Source organism: Xiphophorus maculatus, chromosome 11 (assembly GCF_002775205.1).
Source record: "Xiphophorus maculatus strain JP 163 A chromosome 11, X_maculatus-5.0-male, whole genome shotgun sequence".
Lineage (NCBI taxonomy): Eukaryota > Metazoa > Chordata > Actinopteri > Cyprinodontiformes > Poeciliidae > Xiphophorus > Xiphophorus maculatus.
The window spans coordinates 1,786,328-1,813,626 of record NC_036453.1 but is presented as its reverse complement, the minus strand read 5'-3'; the positions used below and the strand labels follow the sequence as shown (position 1 = coordinate 1,813,626).

The window sequence follows — 27,299 nt, the reverse complement described above, 5'->3', positions numbered from 1 at the left end:
ACAGTGACACTGAATGAGTACCACTAACTGTATTAGTTAGTGGTACTCATACAGTTCACACTCACAGACAGATAAGTTTTTGGAGAGTTGCAGATCATGAAAACAGCAAGGTTGGTGAGGTGTGGGTGTTCAAGGTACAGGGTCGACAACTAGAGATGAAAAGGAGGGCCATAGTCGAGATCAGTCAAGAGTTCCAGTGATAAATCGTGTTCACAGGCGACATTGTGTTGAAGAGAGCGTAGCGAGGTCGAGGTAAGCTCTGGTTAAATATGCAAAGATTTTCACTTAAAGTGACCAAACTGGAGAGGAATAATAGAGGACATGTTGGACAAAGGATGTTGAATGTGTAACAGGAGGGGAGGAGAGAAGAAGAAAACCATGGAAAAGTTTCATGGACAGATGTACAGTAGCGGAGCGGGATTTGCATAGACATGAATAAGGGATGTGACAGGGAAGGATGATGGGTATAGAGATGGATAGCGACCCCTAAAGGAAGCAGATTTAAAAAAGACAACGAACTTGTGAAAATCCTTGTTTTTAGGATTTTTTTTAGTGTTTCGGTGGAAGTGAATAGTTGCTACAAGTGCCGGAGAAAAATCACCACAAACTCACAATTATTATTATTTTATTATATATTTTTTTTAGTAAACCAGCCAGTTAAAAAAATGCCTTTTGACGTAATGAGAAGCTACGCGCAAGACTGTCACGTGATTTATTTTTTTGGCTAGAGCCATATTTTGTAGCTACTGCTGTAAGAAGCTACCTTTAAAGCAAAACCAGAGGCTTGCAGCTTCGCCTACCAACGCCATGGATTTCAACGTGAAGAAGTTAGCCAGCGGTGCGGGGCTGTTCTTCACGCGAGCCGTCCAGGTATTTAAACGCTGCGGCGACTTGGCTCGCGCTTCCTTCCACTTTGCCCACCAGCTGTTACGTTTCAGGACGTCTGACTCTGCAGTTCATCTGCGAAACACACCTCATTATCACAACCAGCAGGACATGTTCTCAATATTCAGGTTTTAGCTGTGCTATATTCAGTTGTAGGCCGACGAAGCAGAGCTGTACAAATGTCACGGTCGGTAATTTTAGCCAAACCATTACTAATTAACGAAGTGTCTTTTATTCACTTTTTCATTTACTCACTTGGCAACAACTGTATGGTAAAAATGATAAACATGAGCACAAGCAGGTTGACACCATGATAGTAAGGGATGTTATTGTGGAAATTATTAATGAAACTTTGAGCCTAAGTTATTTATTAGCATGTGGAGTTGACGTTGGTTGACTTGCAACAGGGTGTTTGTTCATGGTTGTTTGCTGTTTCAGTATACTGAGGAGAAGCTGGGCCAGGCGGAAAGGACAGAGTTGGATGCTCACTTTGAGAACCTAATGAGCCGCGCTGACTGCACCAAACACTGGACAGAGAAGATCTACAGACAGACTGAGTACCTGCTGCAGCCCAACCCAAGTATGATTACTGTGTGGTAAAGTGTCATTACATAGGGAAGTACTACCTGAGCTCATGGTGTCTTCGAGCTGGACCACTGTAATGTCTAGGGATGTCTGCAGTATTATGTTGATTAGGGTGGCACAGTGACAGTCATGGGGTTGTTGCCTTTTTGGTTACTCAGAAATAAGCGTCTTAGTTTCCTTCTGAACGTTATTGTCAGTTTGTAAAAAATAATTTAAGCTACAGACTGTTGTAACGTCAGTGTCTATATTTTTCAGATTTGTGCCATATTAAAAATCATCAGATGCTTATCAAGTTCAAAATTACCTCAAGCTAACCTCAAGTGTACAAAAGCATACTGCAGATTCTAAACTAATTTATTAAACTAAAAGTAACAGAAATATTGGGAAGCTGTGTGTGGGAAAGAAAGTACACCCCTGCTGTATTCCTCTTAAATGCCAAAGTTTTTAAGATGGAAAGTAGTTCTTAATTAATTGATAATTAGCAAGTATGTGTACCTATATCAGGCAGTAGTTTTGGCAGTTTGGTGGTCTGAGCCATATACGTTCATCTTAGCAAAAGGGCCAATGAAGAAAGGACATCAGCAGAACCCTTAATGAAGCAACTGTTGCTGCACATCAATCTGGGATGAGTTATAAGGCCATTCCCAACCAATTTGTGGAAAGCATGCTAAATGTTGGAGTTGATGACAGAACATAGAAAAGGACCAAACCAACATAACATATTTGGAGAGGTTGCTAATACAGAAGCATGAGTTAGGTTTGCAGAATTTGCAATTTAGTAAAATGCAAAATCTTTTGAGCAACGTTCTTAGAACACATGAGACCAAAGTTGGATGTAATGCTATGTTTGTTGAAAAACCAAACGCAGTGAATCAGTAAAAAACAGTTCTTGCCAGCTGTCTAGCATGGTGGTGGAGGAATGATGATGTGCTCTTGGCAGCCACTGAACCTGAGTAGCTTCCCATCATTTAGCTGTCAGTGAATGCCTCTGAACAGCACTCTGTTAAATGCAAGAACAACTGTTTTACTATTGAATCCGGGCTGAAATTGGATTGCGCGACAGGACAATGATCCCAAGCACATCAGCAACCTGCAGTAGAGTGGATATGATAGCCGGGTACGTCCAGCCCCTCACTTGACTGAAATGCTCTGAGTGGAACCTAGAAAGTTTCTCTGTTAACTTATAATATTGGTCATTCTTTAAGGTTTCTAAAAAAAAAACTGGGAAATGTTCCAGATTTTTGTAGTTAATGAAACATTTTGCTTCCCATTAAAACGCACTGTTTTACAGTCTCATGACATATGACTTGAAAGGAAATTGTTCATTAAAGAAAATTCTGCAAGGCTTTCATCCACAACAATATGACAAACCAATAGTCATCCAGAAAACAACTTCCTAAAGTTACTGCTGCTGACGGTGACGCTACATGCCATTGAATTCTAAGGTGTACTTTGTTGTTCTCTCATACTATTTTTCTATTTTGTCTTGATCTTTATTTAATAAATGTTCGTGCTTTGCAGTACTTTTACACCTGATGTTAGATTTTCATAATATTGAAATCTGATTGATTACAAACTTACAAATGAAAGAAAATGTACTATTTTCCCCTCCTGGCTATGGTTAATAATGTTGATCAGGCTGTATAGGGTGAGATGCAAGGACAGAGAGCTCTAACTTGTCATCTTTTTGACTCTTCATGCCACAGTTGATCATACTGGTGAGTATCCTGCCTTCCAATCCCCATGTAGTGCTCTGCTGTGGAAACCTTTCATGCTTTGCATCATTAGCATAAAGGAGTAATCAACAGGAACAAAAATGCTGACATTTTTGTGATGTTGAGATCAAATACAGATTTTTCACTGTACGATCAGGAACATCAGAGTGACCGTTGAATACCGAAAGCAAGAGTTATCTCAGGACAAAGGCTGCTGTTTCACACAGCTAATCAGACAAAATGTTTCCTTGGGACCTTTTCCACTAAACCGATCTCAGTGCTGACTGAGCACCAGGCTTCTTCAAATTTGCTTAATACAGACTCCTACAGGAGATTCTTCCTGCCCACAGCCTTCACCATCTGCAATGACTTTTTGAAGAGTCTTGGATACATCAGTGATCACATGTTCTCTTCCATATGAAGGGATTATGGAAAAAAAAATATCTCAGATTTTTTAATTCGACCCACATCTCGACAATATTTTTGATTTTCCATATATCTGTACCAATCTGTCTTAGTCAGTGATAACAAATCAGAACTGCAGTTTCCTTTTCAATATGTGGTTATTTGATAGTTTATTGCCTACTGAGAGAACAATATGTGGAACCGAACAGGTGATCAGTGATGTATTTTGTTTACTGTTAATTTAACTGACTGAATAACAAAAAATAAATAAATGTATCAAACAAAGTTACTAATAAATTAGTAATAGTAAATTATCTCTAAATTTGTTTAAATTTCTAAACAAAACCTTTCTTGCTTGTATGGTCTGCTAAAACCACTCTGACAGATTATGTGCCACATGCAGAAACAAGTTTGTTTCAGAATAAAGTTGGTTAGAGTGTTGCTGGAGTTTTCACCTTGACGTCTTTGGATCTCAGTTTGTAATGAGTAGAAATGATAGTAAAGAATAACCTGTCTGCTTCATAAATTAAACTCAGGATTTTCCCTGCAGGTGCCAGAATTGAGGAGTTTCTCTATGAAAAGCTGGACATGAAAGCACCCTCCAGGGTTACCAACGCAGAGCTGCTGGGTCAGTATATGGAAGATGCTGCGAAGGAGTTTGGCCCCGGTACTCCATACGGTGAGTGTATTAGCTCTGAAGGGCCTGAAGGGTAGATTGCAACATGCTACCAGTGGTTTCTTGAACTCTGGTTTCTGAACCTCAGAAATGTCTGTTATGTTGCTTTTAGCTGTGTCCCTGCTTTAACACACCCGACTGAGTAGGAGATGAGTAAGTCACTAAAAGAAACTCCACATACTTCATCAGTCCTGAGCTGTTGGCTGATGCTGTAGTTTTGTGGCTTGAGTGAAGACAAAAGCATGTTCCTGCAGGTGGTTGAAACCACAGATAGGAGCGGTAACACTTCATTAGACTAACATGAAGGAGGCTTTATAAATGTTTGACTGTTGTCATGAGATGTCACTTGGTAAATTATCACACTTCTAATGCAAAGTTGATACTTTTAATGAAATTTTAATGCAACTTTGCTTTAAAATTGTAATTATTTACCAAATAATGCAAAGTTGACATTTTTAATGCACTTTTATCACAATTTCTATTGAAACTTTGGATTAAAAATTTCACTATTTACTTCATGACACTTCATGATAAGTCATAAACATTCATGAAGACTCCTTTATGTTTATGAGAGGTGCTATGTCAGTCTTATTCACACCGCTTCAGTAAAATTGTCAACAAAGGAGCTTCTCGGCACACAAGAGTACTGTGGAAGAAAACTCTTCTTTTGTTGAAATATTAAAATTTAAATTAATGAAACGTAATGTTGACATAAAATATCATTCTAACAAAAATATTATCATCGGCGTTATTGAATATTTCACTTATCCAGGATGACAGAAGATCAAGGCTTTCTGATGCTCTTGCCTCAAACTGGCTCTAAGATCTTTTTTTAGCATAAAAGCATTTATTCTGCTGCCTGTTCAATGGATGTCCTTCCTCTCTACATGTTGCTTGCACTGTTTTCGACTACAGGCTGTAAATAGTTTTTCCCGTCTGTGTAAGTCTGAGGATCAATAGAGCTTTAAATGAGGTTAGCTGCTCTCTGCATTCTGCTGCAGCATCAGTAGGCATGTAGCTGTCACTAGGGAAAGCTATTGCTCCAAAATTCAATAAGAGATTCTGATTTATGCATGAGTTGTGCAACCCTAGTACTTCAGCATCTCGGTATCTTTTAAATAAATGGACTGAAAATTCAGATTAGCTCAAACTCTGACTGATGCCACAGTTTTTCTAGGTTCTATTAATTTCTTAGAAAGTGGGGATAAATCCTCCACTTTTCACAAAAAGTGAGGATTTTTGTCAATAAATAAATGTTACATTTATGTATCTGTGGTCTGCGTTAAAATATTAGCATTTATGGGGCCCCTGAAGCAATGAAGACAGTTCATTGGAAGAGATGAACTGTCTTTAAGGCCAGATACCATACCATGCCAATACAATGATTTTAGTTGTTGGTTTGTCCTGCTTTACTGTGCTTAAAGTTACTTTATGTAACTTCTATAAAGTTTATGTATTTGTTAAAATATTCATCATGTCATGACAGTATGTTAGGAGATCAACAATCTGTGAAAAGATGGATCTCCTCTACATCCTTTCTGAGCGACTTGTTGGCTTCTGAAGAAATGCACAGCTCCCAACCAAAAACAACCAATCAGAGCCAGGTCTTATGTGGCTTTACAATTTGTTAAATGAATAAACCTTTGAAGTACAAACATTACTTGTTTCTTCAAACTTTAGTCAAATAAACAAAAGTAACCTAAAGCCAACATCAGGATAAGCTGTTTCTCATTGGAAGAGATGAACTGGCAACTTTTTCTTATGCAGTTTGGGTTATTGTGATGCACATACTAATTAACCACTGATTAAAATTGACCAATGACAGTCTAAGTAAAAGAGGAGGGGGAGGTCAAGGGAATAAGAATTCTCAAAAATGATCTTTCTTTCATTAATTAATGAAAACTAAAAAAAGAAGATAGATTTAACTTTATATTAGTCTCTGGATTTTTAACAAACAGCACATTGTTTAGACTTCAAGAGCTCAGTAAAAATCCAACTAGAAAAACAAAATTTCTGAAGAAATTTAGCCGGGGCCTGCCAAGGCGCGCCCGTCGGGCTTGGGCCCGGCGTCGACGCTAAAGAACGCCGCAACGTAATCAGTGGCACGCGGAGAACCACAAGAACGTTAAGCGAGGCGGACGTGCACCATTCAGTACGATTTAAAATGTTGTCAAGGCTTTTATTTTGGAAGTTTTGTTAAACTTCATTTCAAAGGGCCAAACTAATCCCATGCGTAATAGTCCTTGGGTTAAAATAGTTATATAATGCTCAAAACACAAGTAGCTGATGTAAAAATATTCAAGGCTTTTATTTTGAAATTTTCAGTATGCTCCATTTTAAAGTTCCGAACTAATCCCATGTGTAACAGTGCTTTGGATGAAAAAGTCATATACGGCCAAAAAAAGCAATTACGTCATGTAAAATATTCAAGGCTTTTATTTTGAAATTTTCAGTATGCTTAATTTTAAAGTTCCAAACTAATCCCATGTGTAACAGTGCTTTGGATGAAAAAGTCACATAAAGCCAAAAACAGCAATTACCTGATGTAAAAATATTCAAGGCTTTTATTTTGAAATTATTATTATGCTCCATTTTAAAGTTCCGAACTAATCCCATGTGTAACATTGCTTTGGATGAAAAAGTCATATACGGCCAAAAAGAGCAATTACGTCATGTAAAATATTCAAGGCTTTTATTTTGAAATTTTCAGTATGCTTAATTTTAAAGTTCCAAAATAATCCCATGTGTAACAGTTACTGAGTTAAATCAGTTATATACAGCCCATAGCAGCGGGTAGTTCTAAAGGCCAGTTCTCAGTCCTGATCTGTTTCAACTGAGGATAGATAGAACTACAGTGATGCGTATTTGTAGTCCAAATCAGCAGCCAACAGCCTCTTGAGTTCCGTTGCCATGGTAAATAATGGTCTCAGCAGGTGTGAGCTGTGAGTCATACATGCTCAAACACACAATTGTGTGTTTGAGCCAACACGGTTTACTGAAAAAAAGCATTGGAAACAAATCCTTCTTGTTCGGGAACCGTAATACATATTCGAAAAGCGTTTCAAGCGTATGAGAGGCCTATGTGTCGTCTGCGATAGTCCCGAGATTCATATCTGTACCTCACTCAGAGCATTTACAGTGATGAGAGAAAGAAATGTTGTGCCCAGATCTGAAATTCTATTCAAATACATGGGAGAGAGCCTCAGACAGCCTCAGAAAATCCTGTCGCATGACTTTGCTCTGAAGCACCGTGACAGAAAACCGTACGGTCTAGATAAATTTCGAAAACATTTTACCGGAGCAGACAGGCGTATCAATGTCAGGACCGATTTTGATACTAATCGTGCGATATTTGTGGGCGTGATGGCGATTTCAAAAATGATTTGGGCTGAAAAAGTTGTCTTCATCTCTCACTCTAAGCAGCCAGAGACGCACTCTAACTTTAGGAAAAATGAGAAACTTTGGGTCGCTTAGAGGCAAATTGTGGACAAACCGTAACTGGTATCGACGAGCCGTCTTCACTTTCGAAGAGATCACAGACGTATCTACAAAATGAAATTTGAATGGCATTTCTAGGTGAATTTGTGACGACACAGAAAATCCTCAAAAATAGGGTATTTCTAGGATTTTTCCCATTGACTTATAATGGGGTTTTTTTTGTAGTTTTTTGCGAATTATGTCGCCACGTTAAGCCCAAATCCCACCAGAAGTAATAGCTGGAATGGCGTGAATTTTCTGCAGGTTTTGATACCTCATTTGTAGGTGTGCACCAAGCGGTATGAGCCGCATTAACGGTTACGGAAGAAAAATAAAGAATAAAGAAACACTTTCTCCGACAATAGCAATAGGTTCCTGCCATTGCTTTGCATGGCAGGCCCCAATAAAGGGAAAAAGGAACATCAATATTGGCCAGTAAAAGCCTCAGCACATTTCTGATGATGACTTTTGGCCTTCACTTGCCCTATCTTCTTAAATATGTCCGTTTCTAGTTAAGGGCTCTTCAAGGGTCATTATGGATCTGCTGCAGGAATAGAGTTCTGCCAAGTTGTGCTACCATTGTTGTTTTTGTTGTTTTAAATAAATAATCTTTTGCACAATGGTGACACCTGCTGGAGCAACTCCATCCCTACATTTAGCATCTTCATAGGAATACACTAGTCTAGCAGTTGAACCAGTTCATCATTAAGAGCCAAATTAATTAATCACCATAAAGAGGTACGCAGCGATTTCAAGACTAGCTTTGTACCACATTTCTGAAATGTTTTTGTTTCGTGGGACTCCTAATGGTGTTTAGGTTTTACAACTGTCTTTGGGTTTGGTTTGTACTCTGTTCAACTATTTCATGTGTGTCAGTAAGAACAGCACAATGTTTAGACTTTGCTTGTTAAAATGTTGTAAAAACTCATTCACAGGCATACAGAAAACTTTTGAGCTTTGTCTGACAAACTGCCAGATGTGGAAGTGTCTCATGCAGGACATTTTTTAAACATGTTTGACAATTTACTCAGATTTGTATCTATTTGAGGGTATTGTGTTGATCATTCAGATATTTTACTCTGTACTTTAAACATTATTTTGGTGCAACACCCCAAGATCATCACTGGCCTCTTTAAAAACGTCCTGGATTTCATCCCTGCTCAGGGGTGAATTTAACATAACGTAACGTTTAACATAAATATTAATATTCAAGATGGGTTTGGCGCACAATAATACATATTAATAATTTAAACTCTCAGAAGTCTCTGATTCTTTCTGATTTTTCTCACTTATGTTCTGTTTTTTTTGCGGTTGAAAAATTGCTCCATATCTCAAATCCATGAACCACAAAGTGCACCGACATGAAATGATGCAGCCAATAGAAATACAGATACCTGTTGGAAAAAGCTGGACCATAGAAACATATTTTATTCCTAAGTGGTTCAGCCCACATTTGTCACCTAAATTTTCTTCTCCTAGACCGACAACTTACCAGATGTTCACCATCTGCGCACTGTGCATGTTACGCTGCTCTAGTGATGCAGCATAAGCTTGAAAATAATACAAAGCAATAAATGAGGAATTAGTCTTTATATCTACTGCAGTAGCACTGAATCAACTGATTTGTGACATTTCTTTGGTCTTGTTGCAGGGAGCACTTTGCTGAAAGTTGGGGACTGTGAGAGGAGACTGGGAGCAGCAGAGAGAGAGTTCATTCAGACCTCAGCCATCAGCTTCCTCAATCCACTCAGGAACTTCCTGGAAGGAGACTGGCGAACCATCTCAGTGAGTGTGGAACATTGTGGTGGTCACTGAGGTTTATCACCTGGCTTAAGTGTTTGGATGATTTCTCAATTTTACATTTCGATACCCACTTTGATAACAGGTTCATTAGAGGAATAGCAAATGATGAATTTACCATGAGAAAAAAGAGTCAACTCGTATAGGACTTTAGGAAGTGTGTGTCCCATTATCTCTGATATAAAACTAATACAGCACTTCAAAAGAAGCACTTCATATATTCCAGTGAGGACAGAGTTAATCCTCCGTCATGCAACTGCAGGGTTTCCCCCAGAAAACTTGCCAAGCCCGGTGGTCAGGGCGCCGAGGCGGTCCACCGGTGGTACACCCTGTTTTTGTATTAAAAGATGTGAAGTACACAGGAAGTGTAAAAATATTACTGTAATTATAAAGCATCACCAGTGAAACACTATTTAAATCTACAACTAGTCTTTAAAACAACAAATCAAAAAATACAATTAAAATGAATATCAATTATTTGCTCTTCTGTTTAATCCAAAATAAGTCAGCAGCTCCATCAGGCCCCCAGAGCTTCAGGGGCCCCATAAATGCTAATATTTTAACAGAGACCACAGATACATAAATGTAACATTTATTTACTGAGCATATCAATGCTGCTGAATTTGATTTAATGGTTTCTCTATACATAAATTAAAATATTTTAAATTGTTTAACATTTAAATGTAAGATTTTAAGGAGCTGGCAAGTTTACTTTGTAAATGTTCAAAGAACAATATTCATAGGTAGATTGTTTTGTTACCACAGCAACAATCTGATGGTATGAATTTAATCTTTGATATTGAGCTCTGTTTGTTCACAAATACAAATTAGTAAACTGCAATTATATCTGATTGCCTTTTAGGTTGGTCAATTAATCTACTTAATTAATCTTTTTTTAAATTCTTTTTGTTATTGAAATTAATGAATAGATTTTCTTTTTTAATTATTTATATAAATGAACATGTATATCTGGGCATCAGTTCAGAATTTGAAGCTCAAGCACTCCTGGGTTATATATGAAGCAACGATCCAGATTTGCCTAGTCAAAGCCTGGGCTGAAATTCAATAAATTGCTGTGAAATTACTTTAAACAGGCCGTTTATTCTTGAAAACCTTTCAGATTACCTAATTAAAACAGTTCTGTAACGTTCCCTTAATAAATGAAATCATCATTTAAAAAAAAACACATTTTATATTTCTTTAGTGTTTTGAAATATTAAAGTGTGACCAAAAAAAAAGCAAAAACGGAAGAAATTTGAACGGGTGTTGTCTTGTTGCAGTAGCTGGGTGCTTAGTCCCTTTGTGACGTTTTTGTACAGAGAGAGCGCCGTCTGCTGGAGAACCTTCGCCTGGACCTGGACGCCTGTAAAGCACGTGTAAAGAAGGCCAAGGCGGCCGAGGCCAAGGCAGCGGTGAGCCCCGACTCACTCCCACGTCCCCTCAGCTTTCCCTTTAATCATTCTAATAAAAGTGTGTGTTGGTTTCAACCATTACTAACTGTCTTCATATTGACCATCTTTGCAGTGCGAGGGTGCAGTAAGTATTAACAACTGCTTTATATGGTGCACACCTTGAGTTATTTTTTCAGTCTTACTAGCTTCAATGTGCAGTGCTACTTCTATTGGCGAAAAGACAAAAGAAAAAAAGAAAAAAGAAAGCCTTAAAAAGTCAAGGCAGTGGACTGAAAAAATATCCACAACCTCAAGCTGACTCTTTTGTTGTCTCCATTGACTCTACGTCATTAGAGTCTTAATGACTGACGATGTTTGGATGAATCATGCTTATTCTTTATTTGCTTTTACCTGCGTGCCTTTTGTTTGCTGTTCTCTTTGTTTATTTTAATTCCTTTTTAGATTAGGATTTAGTGACACCTAAGGCATTGCTTTGGTGCCCTTCTGTTCTGACGGTGCAAGTTATCGAGGTAAATTGGTAGCAAAATGGCAGGAACTTGGAGATCTCAAATTAAATCTTCAAATTAATGAACTATTAAAAAACTGTGCACCTGCATATAAAATGCAAAAAACTTTAGTATTTACACAAATTATCATGATTATAATTTTTTTCCATAATCAAACAGCCCTACTTTAGATTCTGTTCAAATGCATTTTACTTTTAAAAAAAAGATTACAAATTTTCTTAAAAAAAAAAAGTTCTCACTGTGAAAACTCTCATTTATTGTCATAAAAAAGGTTCTGTCACTAGATGGCAGTAGAGCCATATAAACCTTGTTTATGTTACCAGGCTTTTAGTAGAAAGACGAATTGGACTTGTCAACACAGCAGTTCTCACCAGAGCAGATGCCTGAAGTCTTAACTAGATCACAGGTTAGAAATGGAGGACAAGTCTTGCTCTTTGTTTTCCTTCTGCTGTTTTTATTTGACGTGAGAATATTACAGATATGATAGCTAAGCACATAAACACACTTATTTTTAAAAGCCTTTTTTGTTGATGTTGTACAGAATAACCACAGGAGGTAGATTATCAAATAACTTCCCATTTTTAAAAAAGCACATCTAAAATGCCTTCAACAAAGTCTGAGCAGGGAGTACAAAAATGTCAGTTATTTGTTGTTTTGTCTTGATCATTGGATGGATGTTTTTCTTGGCTCTAACAAAATGCCTTTCGATCCGAATGAACCAGCTGCACATTCTCCATGTTCTTAAGTAATTTCCCCGCTGGGATGAATAAAGTACTATTCTATTCTATTAATTGAGTGGAAGAACAACGCTGGCAAGAGATCAAATGAAGTATTGTAAGGATAGCAAAAACACAGATTTCTGGAAAGTGAGATTAAAACAGGAAACGGTGACTTTGTTCCTGCATCATCACCACCTCTGCACCCATGCTTCTTTATGTGTCAGGGAATTATTTATAACCCATCCTTGTCCTGTACTTGTACAAAATAAATCAGCTGACCAACCATCCACTTATTGATTGTGTATTTTGGCCAGAATTATAGCCAGTTTTCCCTTTTTTGTTTGTTTTCTTTTTATTTTGTTTTGAATTAATTTATTTTTGTAATTCATAATTGTTATATTGTTTTTTTTTTATTAGTTTCTTTATTTGAAGAAATATGTTTTTTATGTGATGATGAAACCATTACTTGGCTGGCATGCTTGCATGTGCATAATAAAAGCACAGCCTGCAGCTTCAGACTGGAGTAGTAAGGTCAGTGAGAGACTGACTCACTGGTTTCAGTAATGTGGCAGCTGTTGTTTGTATACAGTGATTGCATCACCTCTCTACACCTTTGTTTTATTACTTCAGACACACCTAATATGAAAGTATGCTGGCTGTTGTAAATTCCCCTCTTCTTTTTTTTTCTCCCTTACAGTTAATCTGTGTAATTCCTGTGAGCCGATGTCACTTTAAATTAGACCTGCATTCCAGGACTTTTATATGCACCTTCAGAGGAAATGTAAACCTAAATCTCGTCTTTAATGATGGTTTCTATATGCATTAAATTGCAAAAGTCTTTAGACTGAACTTTTTCACATTCAGTGATGCAACAACTGCAAACTCCAATGGCTCTTGTAAGGTTTTTATGTGAGTGAACAGCACACTGTAGGGGCAGAATTGTAAGGTGGATGGAAAATCATACTTGGTTTTCTTTTTTGAATGCGTAATTGAACTCTGATACAGACCAAAGAAGCAAACTCTGGTTGTCCTACAAACCTCAGTCTCAGTTTGGTTGAAGTGAACTCTGGCGTGGTTCAAATGCATATGTGAACACCAAGTGGACCGGAGAACAATCCAAAAGCACCAAGCGGACCATAGCGTGGGGCATTGTGGGTAAATGCAACCAAAACAAATGGACGAGTCTACCGGAGAAATGGCTTGTAGTCTTTTGCCAAAGACAAATTATCCAATGGTTAAAATCTGATGCCACTCATTTTGTGAAGAAGGAAGTTTTCATGTTGCTTCGTTCAGTGGTTATTGGTGAGGTGGTGAAGAGGTTGCTCAAAGGGTTTGGTTGGTTTAGTCAGAGAAGCAACCAAGATGCCCATGGCAGCTTTAGAGGAACTGCAGAAATACAGAGTGCAGGTGGGAAACCTGCTGTCAGGGCGACCATCTGCTCTGGACCCCACAAGTCTGGCCTTTATGGAAGAATACGAAGAAGGAAAACCTTGTTGAAAGCAAGCCGTCAAGCATCCTATTTATATTTCACCTCAAGTCATGTAGAGGTCAACTCGCACATATCTGGAAGAATTAGGTTGGTTAGATTAGACTAAAACTGAACACACTACAGTAGAACATGTTTATGCATGAACATCTTTGTTTCAGTAGGTACCGCGAGTCTGGTTAGAGTTTGCAGGAAAATGGAAAATAAAGGGCAGAACTGGGAAAAAAAGCCGTTAGAGGATTTAAGACGCCGAATAATGTGGTGGAGGTTCACCTTCCATCAGGACAACTGAACATGTGCAAGTTAAAACAGACAAACTAAGTGAAAGGTGCTTCTGATTACATATGCTTGACTGACACTTTAAAATACATTTACAATCCTGCAATGGTTTCCTTCTGTTTCACAATCAGGCATTGCTTTGTGTGTTTCTCACATAAAACAGCAATACACTATAGCATAGTTTGTCGTTGTAACGTCAATACCTTTGCAACGCAATGTGCAGATTGAATACTCAGCAGTACAAATGATGAAATAATAATTCTGATTTGTGTAGGTGGCCCCAGATTTTCAGGAGACCAGACCTCGCAACTATGTTCTTTCTGCCAGTGCCTCTGCGGTAAGAAGACACTTCCTCCTCACCAATTTTATGAAGTTTGAATGCCACATACTACAATGACAAATCTATGCTGGATATAGGAGAAGCCACTGCTTATGTCTCCCAGACTCCTAAAAACACCTAATATTTTCTCTCTGTTCCTTGACCTTATATTATATTATGTCAGTTGTAAATGGGATGTGAAGCTTGGCTTCAGCATTGAGAAGGGGGTGTGTCCATACACAGAGATTAGTTCACTCTGCATGCCAGTGTAATGTTCTCTAGCATGCTGACATTTAGAAAGTTGTCATAACATTAACAGAAAATATGCAGCAGCCCAGTTAATGTTGTACATTTACTTAGTAGGAAGCCATTCCACAGTAATCCTGTCAGTATAAACTCTAATCTGATACCTGTGTCTATGTTCCCAAGAAGTACGTTGTTACCACCCTCTAAATTAAAGCAACACAGCTCATATCACAGTCCTGGTGTTAAACAATAAGAACGGTTGTCATCATCACGGATGATGGCAACCATGGAGTTGGTTGTGATTTCAAAGAAATATTTTGAATAATTCAGTATCCTCCCTCTGGTCTTTTTGAGTCAGTCCTCAAAAGCCTATTTGATGTTTGTATTTTGCTGCTAAGAATGCTCAAATTTTCATATATTTATCTTTTACACATTTAAATTCAGTTTACTGACAATTTCTCATAAAAATGTAGTAAAACGGGAATGAAAGCCTGTGTGTTAGCTGGAATGAAGGTCTCTGGCACAGAAACGTTTGTTTTAGTTTGCTAACAATGTCCTATTTAATCCATCTGTATTCCTGCTCACATCTGCCACTGCTGTGTGTCCCGGCTGATCCGACGACAGTAGATGGGCTGAGGCCCCATTTAGCTCTTCAGTTAATCCGTAACATTTTTGTTGCGATCCAGCCGCTCATTTACACACCACCAGTGACCGGACTCTCTCGCCCGAGCACTTCTTCAAACCAGGTCTATGAGTCAAACTTTTCTGTATCACCCACCACAGAGGTGTGAAGTGCTCCACATGCACAGAGCTGTAGGGTTTATTCTACGCATGCACGGGCAGCTAACAACAAAAACAATGGCGGATTGTACTGTGCTGTGTTGCACTATTTAACCTGCTCCATTTAACACAATTCTTGATGAGGAATATATGAGCACTTTGTTTATGGGAGACATGTTACTATTTACAATTATATAGATACTAAGAGTGAAAAGCATATTCAATGACCTAATAAAATTACAGTGCCATCCAGTGGCTTCACATGTCAAGTACAGGTGACTCAAGTTGCCATCTAAACATGAAACTTTTTCCCAGTTGACATCCGAAAATACGGGCAGTTCCTAAATCAGCTAACGGCAGTAACTGAGTGTTTGTAAGGCTATTTTTCTTTCTTTTGAACTGTAAGACCTCCAGCTAATATCTCTTTAATCTGAGAGGAGTCACAACAGGTCAGCGAGTTGTCCTTCAGCGGACGGATTGTGTCCTGAAGGTGGAAGAAAACTGTCCTCAGAAAGTTTTAGATTGCACTAGTTACTGGTGCATAACCACCAGTAGCTAGATCTGTTCAGATGGGATTAGATTTGATGTTAATCCCAGGTCGCAACAAGCACATCAGTTATTTCCTTCTGGCTTGTGGTCAAAATGCAGGCTTAAAGGTTGTAATTGTGTAGCGCAGACTGCTTTGACTTGTCTTGACAGTCACCAGTTTGTAATGAAGATGACAGATGGGCTCAGTTTGTGTGGGTACTGGTATTGTACATTGTGGGAAGGAGCAGCAGTGTTTTGTCAGTGTCCTGGAGAAGCTGGCTGGGAAACAAATCCTTAATTCTCTGTAGTGCCTACCAGACTGTGTGACAAACTTTCCATTGCTGCTTTCATTTTCCTTGTTGCCTAGAACTTTCCCAAAGGAAAAATAAATAATGGGCATGGGACAGAAGCTGGATTGTCTTGCTGAAACTTCTGTTTCTTTTCTTTCTTTTTTTGACTCGGCGTATCGATCAATCAGCTCTGGACTGAGGAAGTGGAAAAAGTAAGTACATCTGTTTGGTCATTATATACAGTTTCGTTCCGCTTTTTTTTTTTTTCTTTAACATACCAGGCTAAACAAGCTTTGTGTTTTTAGAGCAGTTCTAACAGGTGTGAATATGGAGCATCAGAGTTTCTACTTGGTTTCGACTTATTAGATTTGCCTAACAAATGAGCTGATCTGGTTTGATGTTTCAGGCTGAACAAGATCTCAGGCTGGCTCAGACGGAGTTCGATCGGCAGGCAGAAGTTACACGGCTGCTTTTGGAAGGCATCAGTAGTACGCATGTAGGTCAGCCACCAGATTACTGGTCCCACACACACACCCTACTGATTCCGTTTCATTCGTTATAGAAAAACATTTAGGTTGAAGGGGTTTTCACTGTTGCTTTCCTAATTTATTGAATACCTCTTCAGTTTACAGTTTGCATTTTGCATGTCTAAATGCTCTTAACAAGTTGATTAGTGACCTTTCATTGAAAGGTCACTAATCAAACTTATTCTGGAGTATTTTTCTGACCAGACTTCTTGCTCGAAGATGATAATGCCCCTCTTTTTTTTCCTTCCAGTTTCTAAAAATGTGTCAGACAGTTCTTGGTCCAATTTTGGAAGTTTCTGCATCTCCTTAGATGTTTGCTCTGCTTGATGCCAATGATGTAACCCTTCTCAAACAGATTAACATCTTGTCAACCACAGGATGCGTCTTTCCACGTGGTGGTTTAAGAAACGAGACGCTCCTCGTTGCATCAGCTGGGATTAAATAACTTAAAAAACTAACTCTCTAATAATTTGTGGCCTAATAGTTAAAAATAATCACACACGCACTAATTATGTAATAGGTGCAGGCCCGGCGACATGAACGGGTTTTGGGTTCAATCTAATTATTTCTACTCTTGATTGACTTTGCATTTAATGAAATAGACTTCAGAGATTGGAAAAATTAAACTTGTGCAACATACGAGCTAATGTTTATACAAATGTGAGCAATATTTTATACATGTCAACATTTTATGCATGTCACATAAATAAACCATGTTTATCATAAATTAATGATCATGGTGATTTCATTGAAAGGTTACATAAAGGTTTATGAATTTATATTAAAGTAAAAGCTTGTTTACTCTGGCCCCCCCAAAATATGCCAATACCCCCTCCCCCATCCCCACCCCCCGCCCCCTCACCCCCCGGATAAACTCCTTTGGGGTCGGAGCTGGTATCTATGTGCTTAATTTAATTCAGCTTTTTCTTGGCCAGGTGGTGTATTTCACTGCTGGTGTTTTCTCCATAGACTAACAAGGGAGGCCCACTAATACTGCATCTAATCAATTGGCATGTTTTTAATGCATAAAATCTACTCTGCTCATAGTTTAGTGTTAATATGAGCAGAATAGTCATAGTTGAAATAAAAAGGAAGTAACTGTTGTACTGTTGTCTTGACAGGTGAACCACCTGCGCTGCCTGCATGAGTTTGTGGAAGCTCAGGCCGCTTACTATAAGCAGGGTCATCTTCATATGCTGGAGCTGCAGAAAGAGCTGGGAAGGTGAGAGACAATGGAAGAGCTGATCCCAAAGCACAGCTGTTCCCCGTCACATGACCAAAGAGTTTAACTGCAATCAGCTTGTGAACTTTGTACCCAAGCAAAAAGGCACATAGTTTAGAATGTTAAAGATTAAATGCTAACTTAATCAGCTTCAATATGTTTTATGACTCCAGGTTATATTAACTGAAGATGCTGGAAGAGGGTGTCTGATTGTGTATTTGTGGAAATTTTGGCCATGAATTTCATGACGGGGATCATTTAACACTCCGTCCTGTGCAGCAGCTCCTTCATGCTGCAGGAGTTCGGTGCTGCTCAGCCGTACAGAAATGGACTCGTCGGTTTTCATTTTACTGCTCTCAATCTTTGCATCCTGCTTGATCTAGTTCATGTCTCTAGCTGTTTGGTTTATCATTTCTCCCTGCAACACTATGACCAACAAATAAAATACAGTATGTGTTACTGTGCTTAATAAGCCACATTATTATTGCAATAAGGAACTACAATCCTTAAAAGGTCAAAAGACAGCACTGACTCAAACAGGAGAAACAATAGCAGCAATGCAACTGTCTCTGCACCTCCTGCTGTTTTTGAGCATTTTGAGGTTTTTCTGCAGAACATTCCTTCATTAGCTCCTGTATCATTTATTATAATGCACTTTATAAGCCAGGGTTCCCTCAATCGGCTCCAACTGGTCCGGAGTGCTGCTGCTCTCCTGTTGACCAACACTTGGAGACCCAGTCACATCATTCCTGTCCTTTATTCTCTGCACTGACTCCCAGTGCATTTTTGGAGTTTGCTTTAAACTTTTAATTGTTGTTTTTCAAGCTGTTTGTGATCTTGCACCTTCTCATTTAAGTGACTTCAACAAGCACATTACCTAGTTGTATCTTTTCCGTCTGCTGATCAACATCTTCTGGAAGTCCCCAGGTCAAAGTTCAAACAGCAGGCTAACCATTCATTTGCTGCAGCTGGTCCAAAGCTGAGGAATTCATTAACTTTTGATTTGCAGACCATCAGTGATCTAAAATTGCCTTTTACACATAGTCACACTGTGACACTTCTAATATTTTTACAGATTTTGATTGTTTTTATGTGTTTTTATTCTAGTCTATTTTTCTGGAACTGCACTAATATATGCACTAATGGAAAGCACTTTGGTTCAGTAGTGACTGTTGTAATAAAATCAGATTGATTGTAATTCTGGTTTACTGAACATTTTCTAGTCAGTTCTAAAGCTATGGATCAAGTTATTCTGTACTACAGCACAGTGTTGTGCAGAATAATTGCAGATTTGAAAAACGTCATTTTTAAGTTGAGATTCTTTCAAAACTCCTACTAAACCTCTTTAATATTTTGGCCCTTTAACTTTGTATCCTGAGTGTTCATCCAGGGGAGTCCATAGAAGTGTTATTGGCATGAACAACAGGAGGAATTCCTCACACTTTAAAAACAGTAGCCTACTAAATATTGCATCACAGCAGTCTTTTGCAACTACGTCAGTTGTAGTTGTCTGATGTATTCTCCATCTCTAACTGTTTAACTGAGTTTTTCTATCTCACTTTGATTTTGCAGCAGGTAATTCTTTGTTTTATGTTCTTGAAAATAGTTTAATTTAGTTTGTGATTCATTTCTTTTCAATCAGTATCAGCATAAAAATATTCTTGGATACATCCTCTGTGAGGCTGCTGATAAGGATGTTGGCTTTAGTTCCTTTTTCTTTACCAAATTATGACAAATCATTTCTACTGTTTTATGCTTTCAGTGCTGATGAGGATGTGTGAGTATCACTCTTTTATTAATTTATTTTTCTCTTTTTAACATCTTTACCTGATCCTACTGCAGTGTATCTGCTCCCAAGAAGTATTGGACCAGTTGTTGCCTAGTGTTAGTCCCTTTGGGGATCCTTGTTTGTTTTGCTGTCTCCTGCATCCACTGCAGCCAGTTTTTTTTCTCAGCTCATCTGACTGATCTAAATCAGTGTCACATCCATATGAAGAAGTCTGCTCATGTCGAAATGTTTGGTTTTTTTTAAGTTGTTGAATTGATCGTTTACGATAATTTAACATGATTTTCAGTGTCATTGTTATCACCAAATGTGGACTGTATTTAACGGGTTAAAATAATCACACTAGTACTGGAGGCCAGACTAATGGCATTCAGAGTAAATACCTGACATAATTGTATTTTTAAGTATGAGTTTAAAATCAAAATATCAGTCATCCTGGCAGTAATGTCTTTAATTCATGTTAGTAGTCTAATTAACTCATTGGATGCATCAGTCTTCAACAATAAATGTAGCTGAGCACCATCAGTATCAATATGGCAACTCTATTCACACCTACCTTAAGTGAAGCATCCTAATTTCCAAGCACTGCTCCCTGTGGAACACTGTAAATGTAATCTCTACACTGTGTTCCAAATTATTATGCAAATTGGATTAAAGTGTCATAAAGATTAAATTTTTAGTTGTGCTATTAAGTTTATAGATGGTATTGTGTGTCAGGGCTCTTTGAATCACTATAATTAATTTCAGATCTGGTTGATTAGTTTGTCTGGTGAGCTCAATTAAAGGAAATCTACTGAAGAAGGATGTTCCACATTATTAAGCAGGCCACAGGTTTCAAGCAATATGGGAAAGAGAAAGGATCTCTGCTGATGAAAGTCATCAGATAGTTTAGTGCCGTATGACAAGGTATGAAAACATTAGATATTTAATGAAAACTGAAGCGATATCGTACTGTGAAGAGATTTGCAGCTGATTCAGAACAAAGATGGTTTGTACAGATAAAGGCAGAATGAGGAAGGTTTCTGTTAGACAAATTCATCGGATTAAGAGAGCAGCTGTTAAAATGCCCTTACAAAGCAGCAAACAGTTATTTGAAGCTGCTGGAGCCTCTGGAACCTCAAGGTGGAGGATCCTCCAGAGCAGGGGTGGGCACTCCTGGTCCTCGAGGACCGGGAGTGCCCACCCCTGCTCCAGAGGCTTGTGGTGCATCAACCTACTATTGGGCCCCTAACCAGTGGGCCCAGCTGAACATGAAGATTCATTTTCAAACAGACTTGTTCACTGATGACTGCTGTGCAACTCTGGATGGTCCAGATGGACACAGTAGTGGATTGGTGGTGGATGGTCACCACGTCGCAACACGGCTGTGACATCAGCAAGGAGGTGGTGGAGTCATGCTGTGGGCTGAAATCATGAGGAGAGAATCATTGGTCGGGCCCTTCAGAGTCCCTGAAGGTGTGAAAATGACCTCAGCAAAGTATATGGACTTTCTGACTGATCACTTTTTTTCATGGTTCAAAAAGAAGAGCCGGACCTTCTGTAGCGAAATTATCTTCATGCATAACAATGAATGCTGCAAGGAATACCACTGTGTCATTGGCTGCTATGGGCATAAAAGGACAGAAAGTAATGGTGTGGCCACCATCCTCTGACCTCTGACCTCAACCCTATTGAGAACCTTTGGAGTTTCCTCAAGCAGAAGATCTGAGGGTGGAATGCAGTTCATATCAAACCAGCAGCTCTAGGAAGGTTTTCTGACATCCTGCAAAGAAATTCAAGCAGAAACTTTCCACAAACTCACAAGTTCAATGGATCAAGAATTATGCTGTGATATCAAAGAAGGTTCTATGTCAGTGGTGTCCAAAGTCGGTCCTGGAGGGCCGGCATCCTGCACGTTTTAGTTCTCTCCCTGGTGGTACCAACAACCTTTAGGTCTTCTAACGAGCCATCATTTGAGGCAGGTGCGTTAAACCAGGGAGAGAACTAAAACATGCAGGCTGCCGGCCCTCCAGGACCGACTTTGGACACCCCTGTTCTATGTTAACATGTAACTTGGTCTGTTAAGATGCTTTTGATTGAAATAGCTTTTGATTTTAGTACATGTGACCACTTAATGCTGCTCATTCAAAGAATGACTGTTTACAGTTCTTTATAATCCATAAAATGTTTAGAAAATCTGCTGTGCATAATAATTTGGAACATTTTGCATTTTGAGTTTTTTATTTTTGAAAAAAATACTGTTCTCATTAGGAGCTTTGTTCAGTAAAATTTGATTTATACTGTTTATATTTATACTATAATTTTCATGACTTGAAAATTATACTGACCATCATTTGCATTGGCCATTTAAGAAAATATCACTTGCATAATAATTTGGAACATGGGGTAAAGCTGCACCCAAACACCAGCAGGACAGACACATTCAATAAATTAGAATATTATTGATGATCAATTTAACTATTAGAATAGCTTTCCTGAGGAAAATATGACATTTAGGGTTAGAATATTACACCAGATCATTAAAAATATTTTTTGAAATAGAAATATGAGCTTAAGGAAAATTATGTTTAATGCATTCTTAAAGGCTATTTTCAAAAGGTACTTTTGATTAATGCCAATGTATTGATTAGGGATGTGCGTCTGTTGTGCCATCATGTACTGCTGCTCTCAGCAGTACATGATTTCCTCAAGTTTCTATGACGCATACTTTCACAGCTGGGTGTGTTGAGCTCTCTGATCGGTTTGGTTTTTCATATTTGAGGTACATGCATACTGTACCTCATATTTGACCATCGTGTGTGCCTCCTGCTCTTCAGGCTTCCCAATGCTTTTGCACTGAACTCCACTCACTCCGTGGCTGCTGCAGCCGGCGCGTCAGAAGGCACAGAGAGCCCAGTGGAGACGGAGACACTGAAGATTGAAGAAGTCCAGGCACCAGCTACAGGAACCCGCAAAGCCAAAGTTCTGTATGACTATGATGCTGCTGATTCGAGTGAGCTCTCCCTTCTGGCTGATGAGGTGAGGACTTCTCATCTGCCTGCTGCAAATGATCTTTGATGATAATAATAACATAGATAAATAGGTTTTATTTATAATAACAGATCTCAAAGGTCAAAGATTACTACTAACATTTGATGGAAAAGTACATTATAGTTAGAACTGTTATTTTCAAAGCAGCTCAGTATGAAAAAAATAGAACCATGGAGTAGAATTACTGCAAGACGCAAGCAGGATGTCATTCATTTAAGCAAAGGGCATCAAAGAATGTCCAGCTGTCAGAACCTCAATCTGAAGCAAACCTTTGCTGTTTAGCAGCAGTACAGTGATCTAAAGCCCAACAGCAAGTCTACCTCTGAGTGACTCAGACTGAATGAAGATTTTAAAGTAGCCATAATCTGAGATGCTGTGGTCCGACCTTAAACAGCCGGTTGATTCTCCTAAACCCTCCAGTTTAGCTGAGTTAAAAGCAAATCTGCAAAGGAAATTCTCCACAACAATTGAACTCATTGCTAGTTATTGCTGTCAAGTAGCAAGGCACTTTTATTTATACAGAGCTTAGTAGTTAATAAAAAGAGAACATGGTTTGGATGTTTACTCAGGTTATCTTTGATAATAAAATATGCTTGATCTGAAACATTGTAACTGTGAACAGAAATCAGCTGTATTTACTTGATAATTCAATCTTTTTTCCTTGCTTGACTTTTATAGAAATGGCTTCTTATATAACACCTTGGGTGGAGCAGTTTGTCAACTAATCTGCAATTTTCCCTTGGAGATGAATACGATTCTATTCTGTTGTGTTCTATTCTATTCCAGCCAGTCTCTCATTAAGATCATTTTTGATCAGACTTCAACAAATCAAACCAGATCTGTTTCGTATCCTTGGTCTGTATGTGCCAGTGATGGATTTTATGTTTGCCATTTCTTCTTTTGGCCTCAGTTTGTGTAGTTTCTATATTCATTTATGAACACACATGGAAGCTTTAGTTAAACTACTTTGTTTAGATTGAAGAACAGTAGTCCACTCTCAAAGCTGATATCAGATTGTTATTCTTTCTTTGTTATTTGACAGTAGGGAGATTTGGGACGAAGGATTTACAGGGTGGCTGAAACACTGCAAGGAAGCGAAAGAGACTCATAAACTCTTGATAGACCTGAGAAAACAAATGTGACGCAACAATAGAGCACCACAATGTTCTGAGTAAGCCTAGGAACTGCTGACTCAGATCTGGAACCAAATTCACAAAACTAAGGAGGACATGTGTTTGTGGAAAGCCCCTAAAAACAGGCAGCTATCAAAACATGTCACAAAAAACTCATGATCCAAAATAAAAACCTGGAGACCATGACTGATTGTAGTCCAAGCACCACTAGATGCAGTTTGAAGATAATATTTATGAACATGAACGCTCCTGTTGGACTTTCCCACAATTAGTCATAATCTCCAGGTTTTGTGACATGAATGTTGCCTGTTGTCATTGTTGGAGTTGTGCAGTTAAGCTGCCTCTGAACTCTTAGAACATGAACATGAACATGATAACACAGGAGGATCAAACATTACCTGGATGAGACATTCAGAGTGACAATAATGGAAAGCAAACTGGTTCTTCTGCAGAACCGGTTGAGGACTGGCTCCAGCAGCAGCCTTGGCTGACCACAGGAACTGCTTCAGTAGCAACGCTTTAGAGAGGAGAATAGAATAGAAATATCCCTTTGTTGTTGATCAGTGGGAAAATTGTTCATTGTTGTCATACTCCTGCACAGCTTAGAGAGAGCGAACAGTGAGTATAAAATCACCGAGATCAGCATGAGCCATCAGGGACAATGAATGGAATGAAAACATAGTGTGAACATGTGCATCGTTTTTTATTTCATCAGAGATAAGAAGTTGTTTCATCACCCTACTGTGAAACTTCAGCTGCTTCTCATCTGCTCTGCCTTCGGTTGATTGGCAGCTGAGGCCCTCATCCGTCTGGGCTCTTAGCTGCCCGCTCTGTATGCCTGTCCTAAAATGCTCCCTGTGTTCTGTGTTTCAGCTGATTACAGTTTACACGGTGCCAGGAATGGACTCTGACTGGCTGATTGGAGAGAAAGGAAATCAGAAAGGAAAAGTGCCTGTCACATACCTGGAGCTTCTGAGTTAGAGTGCATGCATGTGCATGAGTGTGGACGGGCACGACTGAAGCTTTCACTTCAAAGGAAGTCACACTTGCACTAGCGAGTAAGCTTCAGTAAATACTCCACTGCAATCCCTGCACACACTCCTCAGAACAATAACAGAAGGTCTCAACATAGTGGCACTGTTACAGTGAGAGCAGGAAACTCCCTGGCTGGGATCAGTCACATTCCTCCTAGACCAGTTTTGGTGATGTCATAACAATGTTGTCATTGATATTCTTCTATTTATTGAAGTGCATGTCAGATGTTTTAATCAGAGGATTTCTGATGCTAACTTATTTGTTTTTCCGAGTGTTTCTTCATGTTTTTACAGACCTTCCAACAATCTGGGAAAAACCTCCCAAAAATATAGAGTGATGTGAAAAAGTGTCTTCCCCTCTGTTTTTTTTTTTTTTTTTTTTTGCAGGTAACATATGTAAACACAAAATGCAATTTTTAAATGAGGGTGTTTATTATTACAGGTAGGCCTGTGGTGATAAACAAATCAATTAATTGCACGATAAATTAAAATGAGCTCCATACTAAAATGAGGGCTATAATAATCGCTTGTTTGTTTTCGTCCTGTCCTCTGACTCTTCCTACCAAAGAGACTAGATGACTAAAGTCTTCACGCCGGTGCTTTACTCTTTTCCTCTCGTTTCCTTGGTAGCATGTGTATGAGCTAGAAATTTGACATGAATAAATTACGGCGTTCGCTTGGCTGGATGAGGGCAAGTGACCGTCGCCTCACCGCTCAACGTTACAGCTGCAGCCTGGCAGTGCGTTAGATCCAAGCTGAATGACCGCAGTGAACCATTGAACCTGTGGAGCCGCTGCGTTGTAAAACAGCAGCAATTAAACAATACAACCAACATGTCTGCACCTAAAATGCACTGATGCAAGTTTCCTTGAAAGTTCACCTCTGGATGTCAGTAGAAAAATAAACTGACCAAGTTATTGGTCAGGGCCATGCCGGTTTTGCTTTTTTTTTTTAAATTCTTCACATTATAATAAACATTTTTGTTTAAAAACTGCATTTTGTGTTTACTTGTGTTGTCTTGGATATTTAAATTGGTTTGATGTTCTGAAACACTGAAGTGTGGGAAACAAAAGACTTGGAAATCAGGGAGGGGGCAAACACTTGTTCACCCCACTGCATACTTCTGCTTTTTCTAATATGTTTGTTCTGCATTAGTGGGTTTCATCTAAAACTGTCCATCTTTACATGAAACAGTCCTGGACATCAGGCCTGCGGTTTCATGTCGGTTCATTCAGGTTAACAATAAACGCAGTGAATCCCAGGTGGGATTAAATCCCCCCTGGTTGACGTCTAGATTTCCTAAACTACCATAGATTGCTTTACAGGAGCAACATGTCTGATTTGACCTTTTCTGGAAAACACTAAAACGATAACAGCGTTTACTTTTTAACTTTTTTTTTTTTCATCCATAACAAACTCAAACCTTGCACTGAAGCAATTAATTTGCAGTGGAAAAGGGCAGATAATTGTCCTCATGAGTTCTTTTCCACTCCTGACTGTTGAGAGGATGATTTGCCTTAACTACTGATAAAGATGAAAGTCTTGGCAATACCGCTTGCTTCTTACCGTTCCACCACACTACAGATTCCCGCCTGAGGAACAGTCTGCACCCCTGTTCAGCAAATAACAGACTGCCTTACAGTGACAGAGGGCCGCTGCTCACAGAATGTTTTTTTTTTTTTTTTTTTGTGCAAGTTTGTCACATTCAAGCCACAGCCAGCATGCAAGTGTCCCTTCCCTTCATTGTACCAGTTCTTCTTCAGGTGGTTTGTCCTTTTAGTGTTTTCTTTGAACACCTTCTGGCCTGTTTGACTCGAACCTTAAAGTGTCCTCAGTCTTAGTGCTGCATGTGCTGCAAACTGCTGTAGTCGCCTGTCCTGCTGGAAGTGTGTGAGAGTGAATAAACAATGTGAGATTTAAACTTCTTTGCACCAAACCTCACATCCAGTCTGCGTATGCATGAACCTTTCTTACCTCCTAATCGCCGGTGTTACGAGTTTTAGTGAAATAAGCAGAAGGCCGTCTTCACTCCAGACGTCGAGACAGAGGAATGTAACCACCTTGTCCTTTGAGCCTCACTTGTTTTTGCTTTTTAACAAATGTGCTACTGATGTAAATTTATTTTGTTTGAGTTGATTTGCCTCTTGCTATGTGAATGAGCAAAAATAATTTAATAAAATACATAATTTATTTGAAACTGTCTCCTTTTTTGTTGTTTGCATTTACACTATCACTGAAATATATTCACTAAATCTGTCTCTGCACTTCCTGTAGCCATCAACAAACTTCTGGCTTGATTCTGTCTGGACAATTGACCAACCTTCTTATAAGAAATGGTAGTAAATTCATATTGGGTTGTTTCCTTCGTGTGCAGCCTTTTTAAATTCTAGTCAACATGTTTGAGGTTTCAGTCACCCGGCCTCAAACATGACTGGAATTGGGTGGATTTCCACGGAATT

General features: G+C 38.8%; 1 protein-coding gene across 7 annotated transcripts; it reads left to right on the top strand.

Moving 5' to 3' along the window:
- Nucleotides 1–17: 17 nt before the first annotated feature.
- On the top strand, nucleotides 18–27,037 carry LOC102229414 (endophilin-B2-like). Of its 7 annotated transcripts, none has more exons than XM_023342085.1 (14): nucleotides 18–252; nucleotides 1,324–1,465; nucleotides 3,177–3,188; nucleotides 4,141–4,269; nucleotides 9,395–9,528; nucleotides 10,863–10,955; nucleotides 11,068–11,079; nucleotides 14,220–14,282; nucleotides 16,297–16,320; nucleotides 16,515–16,604; nucleotides 17,757–17,857; nucleotides 19,620–19,634; nucleotides 22,460–22,661; nucleotides 24,680–27,037. In XM_023342085.1, the coding sequence occupies exons 2-14, from the start codon at nucleotides 1,387–1,389 to the stop codon at nucleotides 24,785–24,787; spliced, it is 1,062 nt and encodes a 353-aa protein (XP_023197853.1). In that variant the 5' UTR covers nucleotides 18–252; nucleotides 1,324–1,386; the 3' UTR covers nucleotides 24,788–27,037. The 7 variants fall into 7 exon arrangements, with proteins under 7 accessions (XP_023197853.1, XP_023197848.1, XP_023197849.1 ...); XM_023342080.1 differs by lacking the exon at nucleotides 18–252 and adding an exon at nucleotides 296–870; XM_023342081.1 differs by lacking the exons at nucleotides 18–252; nucleotides 3,177–3,188 and adding an exon at nucleotides 297–870.
- Nucleotides 27,038–27,299: the final 262 nt, after the last annotated feature.